The 19,299-nt window shown below is 41.6% G+C and overlaps 1 protein-coding gene across 1 annotated transcript in view; it reads left to right on the top strand.

Moving 5' to 3' along the window:
* Positions 1–19,299, top strand: part of SLC36A4 (solute carrier family 36 member 4) — a 227,033-nt gene that overhangs the window by 75,515 nt on the left and 132,219 nt on the right. The window contains exon 9 of the mRNA XM_075919368.2: positions 11,719–11,888. Coding sequence (XP_075775483.2) covers positions 11,719–11,888 — 170 coding nt within the window. The remainder of the gene's footprint in view (positions 1–11,718; positions 11,889–19,299) is intronic.

The raw sequence follows: 19,299 nt of genomic DNA on the forward strand, positions 1-19,299 counted from the left end.
CCCTCCCAGCTGACTTGACCTTCTTGTAATGCTGAGAGGAGAGGCCACAGGTTCTGGCAGGAGGGTCCATCAGGTGAAGTGGGACCCAGGTACTGGGCATGCTCCCTCCAAAGACCCCACCCGGTGCCCACCTTGCTCCTAACCACTTCCCTTCCTGGCTCTAGGCTTCCTGCTGTTTTCAGGTTCTAAGAGGAGCTGCTATAGGTTCTTGATGACACCTGCTCTCCTATCCATGTGAAATGCACAGGAGATACCAGATTTCAGTGCAGCTTAAAAGGAATATTTCTATTAGGATGAATGATGAGGGGTTTTGGAGGATGCAGGTAGCAGCAAACATATAGGCACTGGATTGACATATACATCTTTTACTGCTAAAATTAATAACCACTATTAGGCTTTCATCTTTCTACTGAGAAGAAGTAGGCAGGAATGTACTACTCAACTGTTTTGTTGGCAGTGGTGGTGGAACCACATGAGAAGACAAGAAATGCCACCTTGAATCTGAACTATGGTCCATCTAGTTCAGTATCCTGCTTCTGATAGGAGCCTATAGTAATACTTTAAAATCATCATCCAAGAAATATCTTGTTCCAGAAAACAATAGTACTGCTTAAGAACTTGTGACAATGTACCAAGTGACAGAAGAGGAGAATAGCCTACGCACATATAACTGTGCAATAGTGAGATTAATGAAGATCAGCATTTAACAAAGCAAAGAGAAAATATACCCAGTGCACAATTTCCAACACCAAAAATTTCAGGGCCAATTCTCTAAATAAACGTTGGGTCTTTATTCCCAGTTTTTTAGTATATGCATATTGGCTTACCTTTTTGTTTCTCCCTGTAGATGGCCAGAGGGGAGGTAAAAGGAAGGTAGACACTTACGTGGCATGGGGCTTCTTTTGAATGAGGTACGCTGAAGGTGATCACTGAAGGAAGTCATCAGGGTGTAAATAGAGTACCTAATGTGAACTATGTTGTTTTACACTAGCTAAGGATCTGCTACTCTGTCTCTGTAATTCAATAACAGAATGGATAGGTATGCACTTAAAATTCAGTACTATCTTTCCTATCATACTGTATTCTATTGCCTTTTACCTTACTATAAAAGATTTATTTTGTACCAGGAACACTTCAGTGTAGATGTCTTTTGTGAGAAGGAGAAACATTTGTTATACTATATTTATCAATGTCTGTGTAACTGTGCTTTATTTTTATTTGGAAAAATTGGTGAGCAATTTGTATCCGAATCAGAAACAAAGCAACTGTCAAGTATGGCTCTGAATCGAAACTGATATTTAAAAAGAAAAGGAAAAGAGAATTACCACATTCTTATTGGTATATTTCACTGCAGTTTTTGGAAGAGAAAAAGATATAATGTAACCATTTAAACAGTTTTGTTTTAAAATCTGCTTTTAAATAATTTAGTGCAATCTTAATTCTTACTGATTAAGGAACTAAAGCATTCCTTATCTGATTATCTGTTACCTGTTTGGGTTTATATTCTTGAGTCAAATCAGATGTGGAGATTTTAATTTCAAATTGGACGATGCAGCTTAGTGCTAAGTCTGTGTATCAAGATGCTTGGAAGGCTGAGTGGCCTAGTGGTCAGCACACTTGACTTCCAGTCCCTTTCCCCCTGGCAGAGGTGTCTCAGTCCTTAAAGTAATATAGTAGGGGGCTGCAGGTCCTCCCTCTCTACTGGGACCCATCCTAGTGCCCTGTTACAAACAACCTCTAAACAGGGATCTCCTACCAGAGAGTATCAGTTCATTGGCCTGGACTACTTCCTACCACTGTCCTTTAAGTTTGGGGCATGTCCTTTAACAGTTTTTAAGGCTTTGACTTCAGCTGTGCTCAGTTCTAGACCTAGACCAGCTTTCTGCTATGGCCTCAGCTTCTTCTGGACAGACAGCTGTAAATTTGGTGGGACCCGACCACACAATGTCTATATAGTTCAATCACCCAGTTCACTAAGATGCTGGTTGCTTCTTGGTCTACTTAGTGTTCTCCCTTGGTAAGGGACATAGTGCTTCTTCCAATGGATGTCCCAGTGTTCAGACTCCTACTGACATTTACCATCAGGCAAGGAGTCCGCTAGCTCCTGCCTCTTCACCAGTCAGCCTTTAACTAAGCCAGGTTCTCTGTTTTTCTTCCTCCTCCAAGCTAATCATTTGTTGAAGGCATAAGGAGGAAGGGCTAACTGAAATATAGGCTGTCTATAACTTTTTCCATTCTGGTGGGAAATTTCTAAGCTTCATTAGAGTTTGATTATACTAAAGTATACCTGTCAGGTGATGGACAAACAACCTAGTTTTTGTGCTGGTTTCAAGTATTATATGTAGTTTGATATATAGGGGAAAATGCATAGCATAATTGCCCATATCTGACTACTTGAGCTATTAGAAAATTAGATTGTGGTTCACAACCAATGAATCTCATGCACTTTTTGGGTCACCATTTGGTACTCTAGGGGGGATACAAGCAAGTTGGTCATATTTTTAATTTTTGTAATTTGAAACGCATGTATAATCAAGAAAGAAAAGTATTTAATCAGTGAACCGAGCTTTTAAGTTCCAGGAAGAAAACAGCATAAGCCAAGAATCTCCAAGTTGTGTGAAGCAAGAAGTGGAATGTGTTATTTCTGCAGAGTAGAAAGAAGAAAAAAAGATAAGGAAGACAACCCAGTCTAGAGAGCATTAATGTTGGTTAATTTAAAGTATCTCATCTCTGTGCTGTGCCTGGGGCAGGGAAGGGCCATGTACAGTAGGGGAGAGAAACCAAAGAGGTGTCAGAGTAACAAAAGTAAAAATGACCAGCAAGGGAAGGACCTAGTACATAATACCTGATTTTCTTTTCTGTAACATTTTCTTTACCCGGTGTGTGTGGGTAATCCTGATACACATGGCCTCTCTTTTCAATGTAATTTTTCACACTAGTGGATCATGCACAGGTTATATATGTGATAGAAGGGTTGCAGGAATGAAAAGTTTGGGAATCAGTGGGCTAGATTTATGAAAGCTATCTGTATCAACAGAAATACTTGAGTGAGCTAGCACAGAACAGCATGAAAGCCATCAATACGGGACACTGAATTAGTGTAGCCTTGTCTTTTCAAGGGAATATGGTCCGGTGCAGAGAGTATATGGTGCTACAGTTCAATGAAAGTGAATCAGATATGTGCTTTTTTCATTCAAAATGTCATTCAGTCATTTAGGTTAAATGTTAGTGTCTTTAAAGAAAATCACTAAAAATAATTTAGGAAAGCAACTTAATTTCTGGCACCAGCAAAAAAGGCTGTTCAGCTTGAGTCTTCAAAAACCATAATGTACTTGAGTTAAGAAACTGGAAAGCAGATGTGGAAAATGCCTTATCACTGAGACCTTCAGTTAGAATGTTAGACTCCATGCAGTCATCACAACAAGGACTGGAATCAACTGTTCAACCACTGAAGAAATAAGTGACCAACGGTAGAATATAATGTTAGAAATACCAGTACCAGTGCATGTTCTCCTGTTTTCCTACTCCATGGCGACATGGGCCATTCCTTGGATCTAGTTTGAGCAGTGCTTAGTTCAGGGGTGAGCAATAATTTTTTGCTAGGGGTCACTTCAGAAATGTTTGAAGTGGCTCTGGACCACACCAGAAGGGGCATTACCTGAAGTGGAAGGAGAAGGGCCAGAATACTTCCCTGCTTCCCCACCCACAGACCATGATTGGTCTGGGGGTCAGGAAGTGCGTGAAGTCATTGCCCCAACCCTAGAGGTTCCCCATAGGTTACCATGCCTCTGGGGTGGGAGGCGACTTCATGTGCTCCCCCTTCTGCCCTCAGGCCAATTAGGACTTGGGATCAGGAGAGAGTGTGCGAAGTCTCCTCCTGCCCTGCCAGGAGTGCGTGGTGCTTCTAAGTGCCATGTGCTCCTTGTAGAGTGGGGGCAAGGTCGGAGGAAACTTTGTGCACTTCCCCCCGACCCCAGGCCCTAATCGGGGGAGTGGCAGGGCCTCTGCAGGCCGGATCAACCTGCTTGGCAGGCCAGATCTGGCCTGCTGCGGCCCTTTTGCCCACCCCGGCTTAGTTCCTTGATAAGGCTCAGTTCCAGAGTTTGTCATTACGGGTACATCTAGACTACAGACTTCTGTCGACAAAGAGCGTCTAGACTACATCCAGTTCTGTCGACAAAGCAAGCATGACAGTGTAGACACAAAGGACAGCGTAGATGCAATAATGCCTTCTGTCGACAGAACTCTGGCATGTTTTTGTACCTTGTTGAGTGTAACATTGGCACTCTGTGGACAAAAGGCATTATTCCTCGTGGAATGAGGTTTACAGCTGTCGACAAAACTGCTGAGTTCTGTCGATGTTATATTGATAGAACTCAGCGGCAGTGCAGACGCAGGTATCGTTTTGTCAATAAAAGTGGACTTTTGTCGACAAAACCCTGTTGTCTAGACACACCCTTATATATAGCCCCAGTATAGGTGGATCTCCATTTCTTGTAAATGATTGTTTGCTTGTTATATACAGACAAGTGAGAAGCAAAACAAACAACCCACCCCAAAACAAACCCCCAAATTCTCACTGACATGGCCCCTGACTGAGAAGGAAAAAGACACTCCCCACATTCCCACTGGACATCAGAGCCTTGGGGGGCCTGGGCTAGTAGATTTCATGTGCTCCAGCCCCAGGGGGAGATGCTCTAGGGGAGAGCCCTGAGCTGCAGGGTCCACCTCCAGCTCCTGGGCCTTAGGTTCTCCACCCCCTGATGTACTGTATGTAGCATGTGACTTTTTAAGCAAAACTTTTAATTTTAGATAATCCAAGCATGACATCCAGATGTACAGAAATGTTTTGTTTCATCCTGTCTATTCTGTACATTTAAAAAAATTAGCTTCAATAAACTTGTTAAATCCATTCTTTCATCTGTTCATCAGAGTAAATAAAATGCGACATGATTTCAGCTTCATGAGCCACTGACTATTAAGTGTATTTGGTAGCTAAATAGCAAGGTTTACGATTTGTCTCAGATAAAAGCACTCTAATCTGCTACAGTTACTTTCTTACTTCAGTCTTTGTTTTTATAGAAAAACATGGATTTTTCCAACTATGAGTATGTTTACACAGACAGGGTAGCATGATATTATGAAACATAAACTGGCATGCTGGAAGCTGTAATTCAATTAGAAAATGAAAAGAAAAATGTTTGAATGATTCTGCACTGGAATTGAATGTATTTCACAAGAAATTTTGTTTTTCTTAAAGACGTTATCTGCATTCAGTTAATAGCCATGATCTTGTATTTTTTCAAAGAAATTAAAAAATTAAATCAAACGTATTTTTAAATGTAAGGATGGAAAGTAATTATATTTTGTTAAGAAAATCATGGACTGAGCCCAGGCTCGCTGCAGACAGAGGATGCTCCATGAGATGCTTGGACCCTCCCATAGACAGGGGCTGCTGCTACGGAGCAGCTTCTGTCCGTGGTGAGCCTGGGCCTGCCACAGACAGAGGCTGCTCTGGGGGAGCCTCCTCACCCCATGCTGCTGTCTCTGCTAGAGATAGCAGCATGGGGGTGGGCAGACGGCACTGCAGAGCCAGTGCTGAGGGGCTGGGGGAACTGGCTTTTAAGCAGGCTCCCCGCAGCATCAGCTCTTGCCTACCTCCACCCCCCCACCAATGTAGGAGGCAGCAAGTGATGTGGGGGGCAGCGGGTCTGTGGAACCAGCACGTGTGGAGAGCCAGCTTAAAAGCCAGCTCCCTTTCACGTATTGGTCCTGCCTGCCCCCACACCCTCCGCGCTGCTGCCTCTCTGTCAACATGGGGGTGGGGAGCAGGTCCCCATGGGCACTGGCTTCTGCCTCCGCCCCCTTGCTGCTTCTGATATCAAGGCAACAAGAGGGGGGGAAATGCACGTAGTCAACAGGATTAACCGATAAGTCTAGGCTTATTGGTTAATCGTTTAGTCTTCTGCACATTGAAATCCCTAATGGGCACAATACTATTTATCCACTTTAGGATCTGTGAAACCTGTGTTACACTGTGAGGTTCAGTTAGAGATGTGTCTGTTTTTTATCATCACGTTACACAGTAGTGGACAAACTGTGGCCCATCTGGGTTCTGTGCATGGCCCAGGAGGCATTTTGTTTACCATTGCCCTTGCACAGAGTTGCTAAATTCTGGGTTTCATCCACCTAGTTTTTTTCCCTCCCAGTATTACAAAAGCGACACACATTTAATGCAAAGACATGTGAAGTAAGGTGCATGCTGATTGCACACAACATTGACTGTGAGGACTGAAAGGTCATCTCATAGGTTCCATACTGCCATAGAAGCTGAATCAGTTTTGAGCTCTCTGGCAAGAAAATTACCTGTGCTGGTTGTTAAGATTTCATTTCATATTTCTCCTCCCATTTAATGCTGTCACTTATTGATTGACTTACATTTCTAAAGGCTACCTAGCCCATTCTTTACCCTCTCAACTATTAGGACTTTGTTATGAAGCAATTCCACACTTCTTATTGGAGAAAAACCTGTACTGTGAAATAATTAGTTTTAATAAATCCTTCTTCTTACTCTGTTGGTGTATAGCATGACACTTTCAGATAAGCTGAGCGTACACTAAAGTTCTTTAACTTTCCAAAATCCAAAATTTTGAAATGCCGCTAATACAGTATCTGTGTTAGAGAATCAGTTTGCTTCTAAGGGCACGTCTAGACTTGCTTTTATTTTTAAAAGAAGATATGAGAATTCAGAGCAAATTTGCATAGCTTCTTCTGATCGCTTTTTCAAAAGAGGGTCTTTTGAAAAGGAAAGTAGTCTAGACGTGGTTCTTTTGAGAAAAAAACCCTTTTTCAAAAGAACTGTTCTTCCTAATAAAATGAGATATACACGGTTCTTTCGAAAAAGAACCACATCTAGACTACTTTCCTGTTTGAAAGAAAGTGATCGGAAGAAGATATGCAAATTTGCACCAAATTTGCATATCTTTTGAAAGTGAAAGCAAGTCTAGATGTGCCCTAAATGTGGTGTCTGCCCCAGTATGACCAGTGTGCTAAAAATGTAGATAGAGGTACTGCATTGACAATGCCCCTATTGGTGACAGCCTGGAGATAATGGTCAATGGACCAAGTGTAAGTTGAAGTAAAAGAGTCTCCTAAGTAGGACAATATAGTATCATATAAGGAAATCAGTATCTTTTGCGTCCACTAGATCCCCTTTTGATGATTTTAAATGTGGCATCAAAGACACAGAGGTCTGTTTGTGAAGTGAAGGCAGTCCTCTCAGACTTAATCCACATTATTTTAGGGTCTGAGGTTTTTGGTGGGATGTGTGCATCCAAATATTCTCTCGAGGCCATAAATGTTTCTAGTTAGCTATTTCAATTTAGAAAAAAAGAAACCTAAATAAATGAGAAGTTGTGGATTCTTTAGATTACCTTGGCAGCGAAATACTTAAAAAGTGGAAATATATAGCGTCAGAGTGTCTTTTAGAAATGGCAGCACTTTTGAAGACTGTACAACAACCTTTAAACATGATCTTCATTTGCTATAAAAATAGATGAAGGAATAATATAAAATATATTTTACTGAATAATGTACGTTGGTAAGACAATGCAGTACAAGTGAGATGATATGTTCTTTGGTCTGCTTGCTTATCTTTAAAAGCGGCGAGGAGTCCTGTGGCACGTTATAGACTAACTGAAGTGTAGGAGCATAAGTATTCGTCAGATACATGTAGTGGAAATTTCCAGAGGCAGATATAAATATGCAGGCCAGAATCAGGCTGGAGATGACAAGGTGGATCTAGTCAAGGAGGATGAGGCCCACTTCTAGTAGCTGATCTGGAGGTGTGAATTCCAAGAGAGCAGAAGCTGCTTTTGTAGTTAGCGAGCCATTCACAGTCTTTGTTTAATCCAGAGTTGATTGTGTCAAAATTGAAGATGAACTGTAGCTCAGCAGTTTCTCTTTGAAGTCTGGTCCTGAAGTTTTTTTGCTGCAGGATGGCTACCTTTAGATCTGCAATTGTGTGTCCAGGAAGATTGAAGTGTTCCCCTACAGGTTTTTGTATGTTGCCATTCCTAATATCAGATTTGTGTCCATTGATTCTTTTACGTAGGGACTGTCCAGTTTGGCCAATGTATATAGCAGTGGGGCATTGTTAGCACATGATGGCATATATTACGTTGGTAGATGTGCAGGAGAATGTACCAGTGACAGTATGGCTGATCTGGTTAGGTCCTGTGATGGTGTTGCTGGTGTATATATGTGGGCAGAGTTGGCACCGAGGTTTGTTGCAAGGATTGGTTCCTGAGCTCGAGCTATTATGGTGCGGTGTGTAGTTGCTGGTGAGAATATGCTTCAGGTTGGCGGGTTGTCTGTGGGCAAGGACTGGCCTACCTCCACAGGCCTTGTAGTTGCCCTTTAACCATTACCTACAACTTTCTCTCTCTCTCACTCTTTTAACTAGTAGCTGAATTACATTGATTTAAGTGGCTTTGTGCTGTGAATACATTTGCTCTCGATCTAGTCCTGTGAAAGTGGGCTGGAAGCTAACAAGTGACGCAGCACTCTAAACACTTAGGCACTACTCAGTTCACTAGAAGAAGGCAGATTGGGGATATGCAGCTAATTAGCTGATCAGTCTTGGATGGCTAGTGAACCAATTAGGCCATCAGCTGAGTGGTATAAAAAATACACGGGAAGGAATTTGGAGAAAGTAGTCCTGGACTAGCTGAGGCTAATGTGTTCAGTAATGTGAAGGAAGGGAAGCCTGTGGGAAAGGATAAAGGTAGAGAAGCACAGGAAATAATTTGCTACATGAATTTGTATTTGTGTTTGGTGAAGGGAATGTATATAAATCACTTGAAATTGTCTGTTACTGGACAGAGTCTTAGACATTTCTGGGGCATTAAAGATGGATAGAACACGCGCTCCCCCCCCCCCATAAGTCCCTATTCCACTGATCGTTCGTGATGTGAGCCAGATTGGCAACATAGCTCTAAATTAAACTAACCTTTCACTTCCTGGTTCTAATCAAACACATTGTGTAGGCTCAATTCTCAGCTAGATTAAATAACAAAAGCATTTAGTTTTGCTGGACGTTCACCAAGTAAGTATCTGACCCTTAGTGTCAAGAGATTTTTCTCATCCTTCTGTAACTTTTGTCCAATCTTTGTTTGGAAGAAGAGTGAAGTGTTTTCTTCTCTAACTTTTGCCAGGATCAGCTCAAAGACATTAGAAGTGATGCAATTCAGTAAGGCCATGTCTATGCTACAGAGAAGATTGAAGCTTCTGCATTCGATCTTCCGGGATTCAAATTAGCAGGATTAGTGAAAGTACACTAATTCGATCTGAGAGGGTGCTCCCATCAACGCCAGTAGTCCTGCTCCTATGAGAAGTAAGGGAAGTTGAAGGGCAAATGTGCTCCCTTCAACTTCCCACAGTGTGGACAGCACCAAAATTCGATTTAAGATACTTTGACTCAAACTACGCAATTAATATAGCAGGAGCTGCATATCTTAATTCAAATTTATCCCCTAGTGTTCTTGTCTAAGTGATGAAAAACATTAGGAACTTGGGGAATCTACAGAAATTCCATTGTCCAGAGATGTTTAAATACTGCCACGTAACTCTGATAAACTTCTACAGCTGTTCTGCAAGAGGTAGAAAAATATGCTTCGGTAAGGATGTCTGCACTATCTTGGTATATGTCTTAAATGTGATTTCAAATACTGTGTCTATGCAGACCAGTTGGACTATCCTTTTAAAATGAAAGCACCATTTGTTTTTATTATGAGAATTTATTGCCTATTTCCTTAGAAAGGTGATTGGTTTGGTTTCAGCAATGATGAATTATATAGTAATGAACAAATAGATCATATTAAGATTAGGTGTATTACCTGTAGTGTCCTGATCACATTTTAGCATGAATAACTTCCATTCTGAAGTTCACTCTTGCATTTTCATCTCAACATACCTGCCCTGAGTTATAGCCACACTCAACCAGTCAAACAGCCACATTGTTCAAGCTAACTAGCCATACTCAACAGGTCTATAGCCAATATTTAAAAATGGCTCTAGAGGTGATCCTAGCATTTACAAACTGGTAAGTCTAAAGTCAGTAATGGGCAAATTAGTTGAAACTACAGTAAAGAATAAAATTGTCAAACACATGGATGAATATAATTTGTTGGGAGAAAGTCAAAATGATTTCTATAAAGGAAATCATGCCTCATTAATCTGCTAGAGTTCTTCAAGGAGGTCAACAAACATGTGGACAAGAGTGATCCAGTGGATATAGTATACTTAGATTTCCAGAAAGCCTTTGACAAGGTACCTCACCAAAAGCTCTTACGTAAAGTAAATTGTCATGGGATAAGAGGGAAGATCTTTTCATTGATTGATAACTGGTTAAAAGACAGGAAACAAAGGGTAGGAATAAATGGTAAGTTGTCCGAGTGTAGAGAGGTAACTAGCGGGATCCCCCAAGGGTCTGTCCTAGGACCAATCCTATTCAATTTATTTATAAATGATCTAGAAAAAGGGGTAGACAGTGAGGTTGCAAATATGCAGATGATACCAAACTGCTCAAGATAGTTAAGACCAAAGCAGACTTTGAAGAGCTTCAAAAAGATCTCACCAAGCTAAGTGACTGGGCAATAAAATGGCAAATGAAATGTAATGTTGATAAATGTGAAGTAATTCACATTGGAAAAAATAATCCCAACTATATATACAATATGATGGGGACTAATTTGGCCACAACTACTCAAGAGAAGAGAGAGAGATCTTGGGGTCATTGTGGATAGTTCTCTGAAAACATCCACTCAGTGTGCAGTGGCAGTGAAAAAAGCAAATAGAATGTTAGGAGTAATTAAAAAAGGGATAGAGAATAAGACAGAAAATATCTTATTGCCTCTATATAAAATGATGGCATGCCCCCATCTTGAATACTGTGTACAGATGTGGTCACCTCATCTCAAAAAAGATATTGTCATTGAAAAAGGTTCAGAAAAGGACAACAAAAATGATTAGGGGTTTGGAACGGGTCCCGTATGAAGAGAGATTCAAAAGACTTGGACTTTTCAGCTTAGAAAAGAGGAGACTAAGAGGGGATATGATAGAGATCTATAAAATCATGACTTCTATGGAAAAAGTGAATAAGGAAAAGTTATTTACTTATTCCCAAATAAAAGAATAGGGGTCACCAAATGAAATTAATAGGCAGCAGGTTTAATGGCTATTAGCCAGGATGGGTAAGAATGGTGTACCTGGCCTCTGTTTTGTGGAGGTGGGTGACGGGAGGGAATCATGTGAAAATTACCTGTTGTGATTCCTCCCTCTGGGACATCTGGTATTGGCCACTGTCAGCAGACAGGATACTGGGCTAGACGGACCTTTGGTCTGACCCAGTATGGCCGTTCTTATGTTTTTATGTCAAATAGCCACATGTAGCTAGAATGTTGCATACCATGGCTATAGAAGGATGTTGCTTTGTGCCTTTAAACAGCTATTACTTTGTTCTAGAGATGGCTACTTTTCCATTGTGTATATAAAATTACAAATATGTGAAATGCTTTGGGATCCTTTGGTAGTACTACTTATAAACACCTGACAGCTTAAGAAATAGTTTCAAGGGCAAAAAAGTTTTAGAGAAAGTGCGGTAGCATTTGAAAATCATTGACTCGGCTTTCTTATTATGTCCTGTTTTTCTCTCTTCAGGTGCTCCCACTGGAAAATAGAATGAGAGAAACACAACGTTTCACACAGGCACTGAACATTGGAATGGGAATTGTAATGATTTTGTATATCACTTTAGCCACTCTAGGATACCTGCGCTTTGGGGATGAAATCAAGGGCAGCATAACTTTAAACCTGCCACAAGAAGTATGGTAGGTGGATATATATGATTTAAAATTATCATTCTAAAGTACTTTCAAAGATTAAATGTTGTCTATGGCAGGTGAGAGGGGCTTACATCCCATATACAAGAACTTTGTGGTGTTTTATATCGGGATATAAAATGGATGACATTGAAAGATGAATACAGTAGTGGAAAAGGAGGAGGAGGATTTACAAGTCTGGGTTGTGATTGCAAATCATAATTTTTAAGATGTTGTTTTATGCTAAACTGAGATATTTTACAGGGCAAAATTTCAAAAACCAGATCTGCAAAATTGCGAGCCTGGTCTAGCTACTCTAGAAGCCCTGTTGATGTGAGTCAAGGCATATCTGTGTATTCAGAGTTATCAGTCTTTGAAAATTAAATTACATGTACACGTACATGTTTAGCTCATGCAAATTAAGTTTTTTGTAGAGGTACCTTTAGTACACTCCTTATGGAATGCAGAGATGTATTATGTACCAGATTTTAAAAGACCATTACTGTTTATTGTCGACAAGGATATATTTGAACAGATTGCTTAAGCACTGATTACATGGACTGCCAATGTAGGTATTTAAAAATTCCATTACCACTTCCTTTGTTTTCACATATGGACCCTAACTTTTTAAAGACACATAGTTTTCCACGTAAGGATGAAAAAAATTACATGGCTTTGTCAAATTACATGTGAATTATCTTAGATCATAAGAATAGTTTGGTAAGCATTGTAAGTACATTATATGGCTCCATTCTGGTAGCATCTGTATTCCTGTTTACACATTTAAGTAGCTGACAACTTTACTTTTTTCCAGTTTTATCTGTCTCATGGAATATCTGTAACCTAGAATAATTTTCCTCAGATGTGTTATCTTGCACTTAAACAGATGTGCCAGTATTCTGTGTCTATAGAAATTCTGTAAACTCTAAGGCTACATCTATAATACAAATTTTCTCGGCAAAAATGTGCTAATGATGGACTCATTTGCATGAGTTGCAATCTCATTTGCATATTTTCTGCCAATCCGTTTTTGTGCTGGAGTTTTTGCGCAAAAAAGAAAATGTCCACACTGCTGTTTTTGCGCAAAAACCCCAGCACAAAAACAGAGCCGCAGAAAATATGCAAATGAGATTGCAACTCATGCAAATGAGTCCCTCATTAGCATATCTTTTGCCGAGAAAACTTGTAGTGTGGACATAGAGTAAGACTGTAGAATCTCCATCTAAATTTGTGGTATCTCTAGCATATTTTCAGACTATAAGATGTACTGAGTTTTGCACCATTCTGTTGCAAAGGTACAATTGGTATGCAAAGTAATTACTTAAATTGTTTTTATAGATTATATAGATTACCATAGTACGCTCAATGAAGTACAGGTTGTACCTCCCTTAACTGAAACTCCCTGGTCCGGCAACATCTGTGGTCTGGCATGGATGTTCCTGAACCACAGGGCTCAGGAAAAGGGAGGTCTGGCAGCAGGGCAGGAGCACATTAGGGGGCACTGGCAACCCAGTGTGTGGGGATGGGGTTGGGAATGGACAGCACAGTGGGGAGTTCTGTCCCTATCAACAGCTGTGGAGTTCCATCCCCAGCAGCAGCCAGGGAGCTCTGTCCCCTGTCATGGAGCCATTGAGCTCTGGCCCTAGCTACATAGCTCCGGCTCTGGCTGCGGAGCTAGGTGGCTGTGGAGCTCTGTCCTGGTTGCACAGTTCCGGCCGTGGTGCTCCAAGTAAGGTTGAAACTCATTGTCTACCTGGAATAGAATTACAGGATACAAATTGCTCAAAATATTCTGAGATTACACCTCTCATGATTAATGATTTTCATTTAATTCACTAACATTGCCCACAAAAGTTGACATTTCATTTATCACTTGTTCAGCCATACTCCGTTCTGGAAAACATCTCTTGCATAGAGAAACATTTTTCTTTTCTGCTTGTTCTTGAAACATGGCTTTGTCTCCTTTTGCTGATTATGTGCTTACTCTGCAAGTTTCAGAATCCTTCCTTTGGCCATACTTGGAGTCCTTTTCTTGGCTGTAGACTATCAGTGCAGGATACAGGCAGACTCTGTTCCTGGAGTACATAAGGGCAAGATGGTTGCTTTCCCTCTCCCTGCCCTGCTCTGTCTTCAGCACCTCCAGGAACAGTTACAACCACCACTTAATATTATTTTTATTTGCCTACTTCCCCTCTCTTTCTGGCTGGCTAGTGCTGCCCCTGTAACCTAAGTAGCTGTCTGCCAACTTGTGTTTTTTAGGTACACTTTTCTTCTTTTTAAAAATTATTATTGTTTGTTTGTTTTTGGTCAACTAATGGGAGCACTGAACACTCACAGGATCAAAGATTCTTGTTGCCGATGTTACATTTGGACCTAGAAGGAGTTTGTCGCAGAAGAGCTAATTGAAATACAGTTATTTGCTGTGGTGTCTTTACTTGCAATAAACAGGAGCAACCAGAAGTGAGGCTCAGTGCTGAGTACAGAGTGCCCAACCATTTAAAGGGGTAGGATGTGACAGTTCCTACCAATGTACAACCCCACTAGGAACACATTCAATTATAGTTCTTCACTGACAACTACTTTTTGAGATCTGACTGTTAGCCAGCTCTTAATCCATTTAACAACCAGTGCTCTGTTTCAGCTGAAAGCATAATCTTTTAATACAGTTCGGCACCACTTGTTGCAGAGATATTGACTAAAGGATATTTATGTGAAAACATATTCGTTTTTTTATATTCCTGAAATTTTCTTTCCTTCTACTGATGACTGACACCTAAAGAATGGGATCTGTCGATTTGAAAAATCTTGTGGGAATTTCTGTTTGAAAGGCCAAGATAGTATAGTAGGATCCACTCTCCTAACAAATACAGAAACTTCTGTAAACACTGTATTTTTTCTTTCCAGTTAATAAAGAACTTGTCATCTGCAGTTCAAAGCCTTTGAAAAGTAGGTACTGACAGGGAAAAAAAGTCGTAGCCACTAACTCATTATTAATAAAAATGCAAGGTGTTTTGATACAGCATTTCAGTTTTTATGCATCATAATACATTTATCTTTAGTGTTGCCAAGGAGAGTCAGATGCCTTGAGTTTTTGAAGGCCCGTTTCAATAACGTGAGGGTATGTCTACACTACCACCCTAGTTCGAACTAGGGTGGTTAATGTAGGCAACTGAAGTTGCAAATGAAGCCTAGGATTTGAATTTCCCGGGCTTCATTTGCATCTTGCCGGGCGCCGCCATTTTTAAATCCCCGCTAGTTCGGACTCCGAGGAGTACCGGTAGTTCGGAATAGGAAGCCTAATCCGAACTACCTACTCCGTGCCGCGTGTAGCCGCGGGCACGGAGTCCGAACTAGCGGGGATTTAAAAATGGCGGCGCCCGGTAAGATGGAAATGAAGCCCGGGAAATTCAAATCCCGGGCTCATTTGCAACTTCGGTTGCCTACATTAACCACCCTAGTTCGAACTAGGGTGGTAGTGTAGACATTCCCTGACATGATATCAGAGCAGTTTTCTAATGTTTTTGGATTAAAGGGTAATGGTAGAGTAGTGTAGTTTTATATACAAATGACAATCATGGTATGAGTAGGATATTGAAAAGAAACTAGGGCTGTCAAGTAATTAAAAAAATGTAATCATGATTAATCACGCAATTAAAAATTTAATCGTACGTGCCTTCCCTTTGAAATGCTGCCTTGCTGCATGGAGCCCAGGATCAGCTAGAGTACCCAGCTGACCCCGGTCTCCATTCAGTGCTGTTCCTTTGAAGTGCGGGAGCAGCATTTTGAAGGGACAGCACCAGGCGGAGCTCGGGACTCCAGCTGACCCCGGGATCCAACAAGTGCTGCCCCTTTGAAGCACTGTGGTGGCGCATCAAAAGGACAGTGCAACATGAAGCCCAGGATCAGCTGAGGAGTCCCCAGCTGACCTTGGGCTCCAGGGCTGCCCCTTTAAATCGCTGCCTCCATGCACATTTCAAAGGGGCAGCCCTGAAGCCCGGGGTCAGCTGGGTACTTCCCAGATGACCCCTGGCTCCACGGCTCCTTAGAAATACGCAGAGGCAGCGTTTCTAAGGGGCAGTCACTGCACAGGAGATCCCTGGCTCAGCTGAGAGGTGGCTCCTACTTTGAAACGCTGCCTCTGTGCGTTTCAAAGGGGCAGTGGAGCCCGGGGTCAGCTGGGGAGTCCCCAGCTGATCCCGGGCTCCGCATTGCGCTGTCCCTTTGAAGTGCTGCAGCGGCACTTCAAAGGGGGCAGCACAGCATTAGCACCTACGATTAATGCATTAAAAAATGTAACTCATTAATCGTGGACTGCGTTAATCTCACGCATTAACCTATGTCAATTGACAGCCCTAAAAGAAACATATGCCTTTTGTTGCTTGATCCATTTGTTACAGGGTGTCTTGTAGTGTTCCTTCTCATTTTTCCCAGACACGTGAAATGAATTTTGTTATGTGCAGGTATATGGAGGTGATATTTGATGCAGCACCTCCATATTGGTACACATAACAAAACTACTGTGATGGGGGTGGGGCCAAGGGATTCAGAGTGTGGAAGGGGGCTCTGGGAAGGGGCCAAGGATTAGGATGCAAGGGGGTGAAGGCTTTAGCTGGGGTATGGGCTGTAGGGTGGGGCCGGAGATGAAGGGTGTGGGATGGGGGATTCAGACTTGGGGCAGAGGGCTGACGTGGTGGGTGTGAGGGCTCCTGCTGGGGGTGTGCAGGCTCTGGGGTTGGGCCAAAGATGAGAGGTTTTCACCACAGGCTGCCCCATGGCTATTGTGGTAAGAGAGGATGTGTAAATTGAGGTAAGCCCAAATTCCTTTGTTTCGGATTGACCCGTTTAACAACTGATGTACCTAGTTCACTCACATTTTAGTTATAATTCCAGCATATAGTCATAACTCTTAATACCCTTTGTGTAAACACATCATTCAAGAATATTAACGAGCATCCATTATTTTAAATGATCCCTAACATGGCATATTTTGTACAAAGTTTATTACAGTAATGTGTAGGGTATGAAAACAGGTGCTGAGAGTCAAAGCTATATTAACATCTACTTCCCTTAATGCCAAAAAAAAAAAAAGAGAAATTTCTTCTAGGTTGATTTCTTACCTGAATATTCTTGGGGCATCTTAATAATAATAATATAATATATGGAGATATACCTATCTCATAGAGCTGGAAGGGACCTTAAAAGGTTATTAAGTCCAGTCCCCTGCTTTCACAGCAGGAACAAGTACCATCCCTGACAGATTTGCCCTAGATCCCTAAATGGCCCCCTCAAAGATTGAACTCGCAGCGCTGGGTTTAGCAGGCCAATGTGCAAAGCACTGAGCTATCCCTCCCCCCCACAATGGCTAGATGCAATGTTCGTGATAGTTCTGAGCCTATTTGCATTCTTAAAAGACAGAGAAAAACAGGTTATATGATCTGCGGTGTGACTTTGTGTGTGAGAGTTGTGTCACTTCTCTGGGTCTGTTTCCCCTATATCTTTTGTCTGTTCTCTCTATTTTGATATAAGCCCTTTGGAACGTGGTCTGCATCTTAGGCCATGAGATTGATTTAGAGAGTCTAGTAAAGACATGCTGAATCGAATGCTGAGTGTGCCCCTGTTGACACCAGAACTTCTACATCACTTGAGGACTAAAGAAAGTCAATGGGAACATTTCTTCTGTGGGCCTCCCACTGTGAGGATGGCACCAAAACTTGGCTCAAGGCATGTTGACTCCAGCTACATTACATTTTGAAAAACACACAGCACCAGCAAGCAATTATCTTCATTATCATGTTTTTGCTTTTCAATGCGTTATTTTTTGGCAGTAGCATGTTTGGAAAATTTTGAAGTCAATGGGAGCTACAGATCTGTAGCATCTTTGAAAATTAGGCCAGCTGCTAGTTTAAGTGTTGATACAGAGCCAACGTGGAGACATTATGTGATAATGAAGTGCTATTGTGGGAATCAAATAGCTTTCAGAATGTTATATTTCTAAGTTATCCCATTTATTACTTTTGCACTACTACAACATTAACACTGATTTGGATTGGAGATTTGTTGCTTGTTCTCACCAGTGAAATAATATTCTTTTAAAATTACTTTATCTCCATATGCACTTCAAAAACTAAAAAAACCCAACAAACAAAACATGTACAAACCTTTCATTTTAACCATATATTTTATTCCTGTATAGAGTTTAGGAAAGGGAAAATACTTGTGGTTGACAGTAGCTCAGATACTTTTGCATGTTGTTACTGAGGAAAGGAGCAGTTAGCTTTAGATGGTAGCTCTCGATTTCTTCTTTTTAAGTCGTCTGCTTTGTTTGTTGAGACAAATACACCAACAGAGGTGTGTGTGTGTATGTGGCGGGAGAGCATAGCAAAATGTAAGGGAGTATAAACTACTGTTTTTGTTGCTTGCAGTTCAGAAAAGGAACAGCATAGTTATGTGTGATGGGGTGGATAGAGCCCATCTTCCACTGGAGGCCGTTCAGCAGAGGGGACAGTGGTGAGGGCCTCTAAGCAGGGCAGTCGGCCCTACAGCCAATCAGGGTTCAGCAGCCTGGTATATAAGGAGCTGCTAAGTGAAGGTCAGTTAGTTCCTTCATGGAGTTCAACCTGGCCAGAACTCTGGGCTGGCTGGGAGCATCAGCTCCAAGTGGGAGCTGGACCTTTTCAAGGAACTAAGGCTAGATCCTGCAATAGGAGGCTAGCCTGTGGCAGCATGGAAGAACCTTCCCCGGGCTGGGGGGGGATCCTAGACCTTGACCGCCAATTGGACTGTATCTCATCTCGAGTGGGCAAGGTCATTGTTGTGAGCCTCCTTGTAGCCGCTAAGGGGCGCTCGCTGACAGGACTGAACCTGTTACAGTATGGAAATATATTAGCCACTCTTTAACTCAGCTTTTGAGGTATGGTCACAATAAAGGGTGTATTTGTCCTAGATGGCCATTCTAGACACTTCTTAGATGTAATGGGGAAGAGAAAGAGATGGTGAGTGGATGAAACTTATCCTATGTGAAGTGGAAATTGGCCCTTCGGGTGGTCATCTCCAGAGTTGCTCAGAAAAATTATGGAGGTTGTGATGCTGTCAGGTTCCCTTTCCCGATGGGGTGTTGCCAGCATGCCTTTTAGAATTAGAAGAAAGAAGGGCCAAATGATGAAGTGGTATGTCTTCTAGTGAGGTGGCTGCCACACGTGTGGCATGGGCGCAAAAAGACACCCGAAGACCTTCTTGCTTTTGTCCAGTTTAGATTTAATCAAAGGTAGTGTTTGAAACACCAGCATCCAATCTCAGGTGATCATTATTTTACTTTTTTAATTTCCTTTTATTTAGTAATGGAAGGGTTTTGAATTAGTTTCTGTTTTTATAAAGTCTTACTCTAATTGAGGGTTTCAGAGGCAAACCTCAAAAGCTTAAT

This window comes from Pelodiscus sinensis, chromosome 1, assembly GCF_052426305.1.
Source record: "Pelodiscus sinensis isolate ZL-2025 chromosome 1, ASM5242630v1, whole genome shotgun sequence".
Lineage (NCBI taxonomy): Eukaryota > Metazoa > Chordata > Testudines > Trionychidae > Pelodiscus > Pelodiscus sinensis.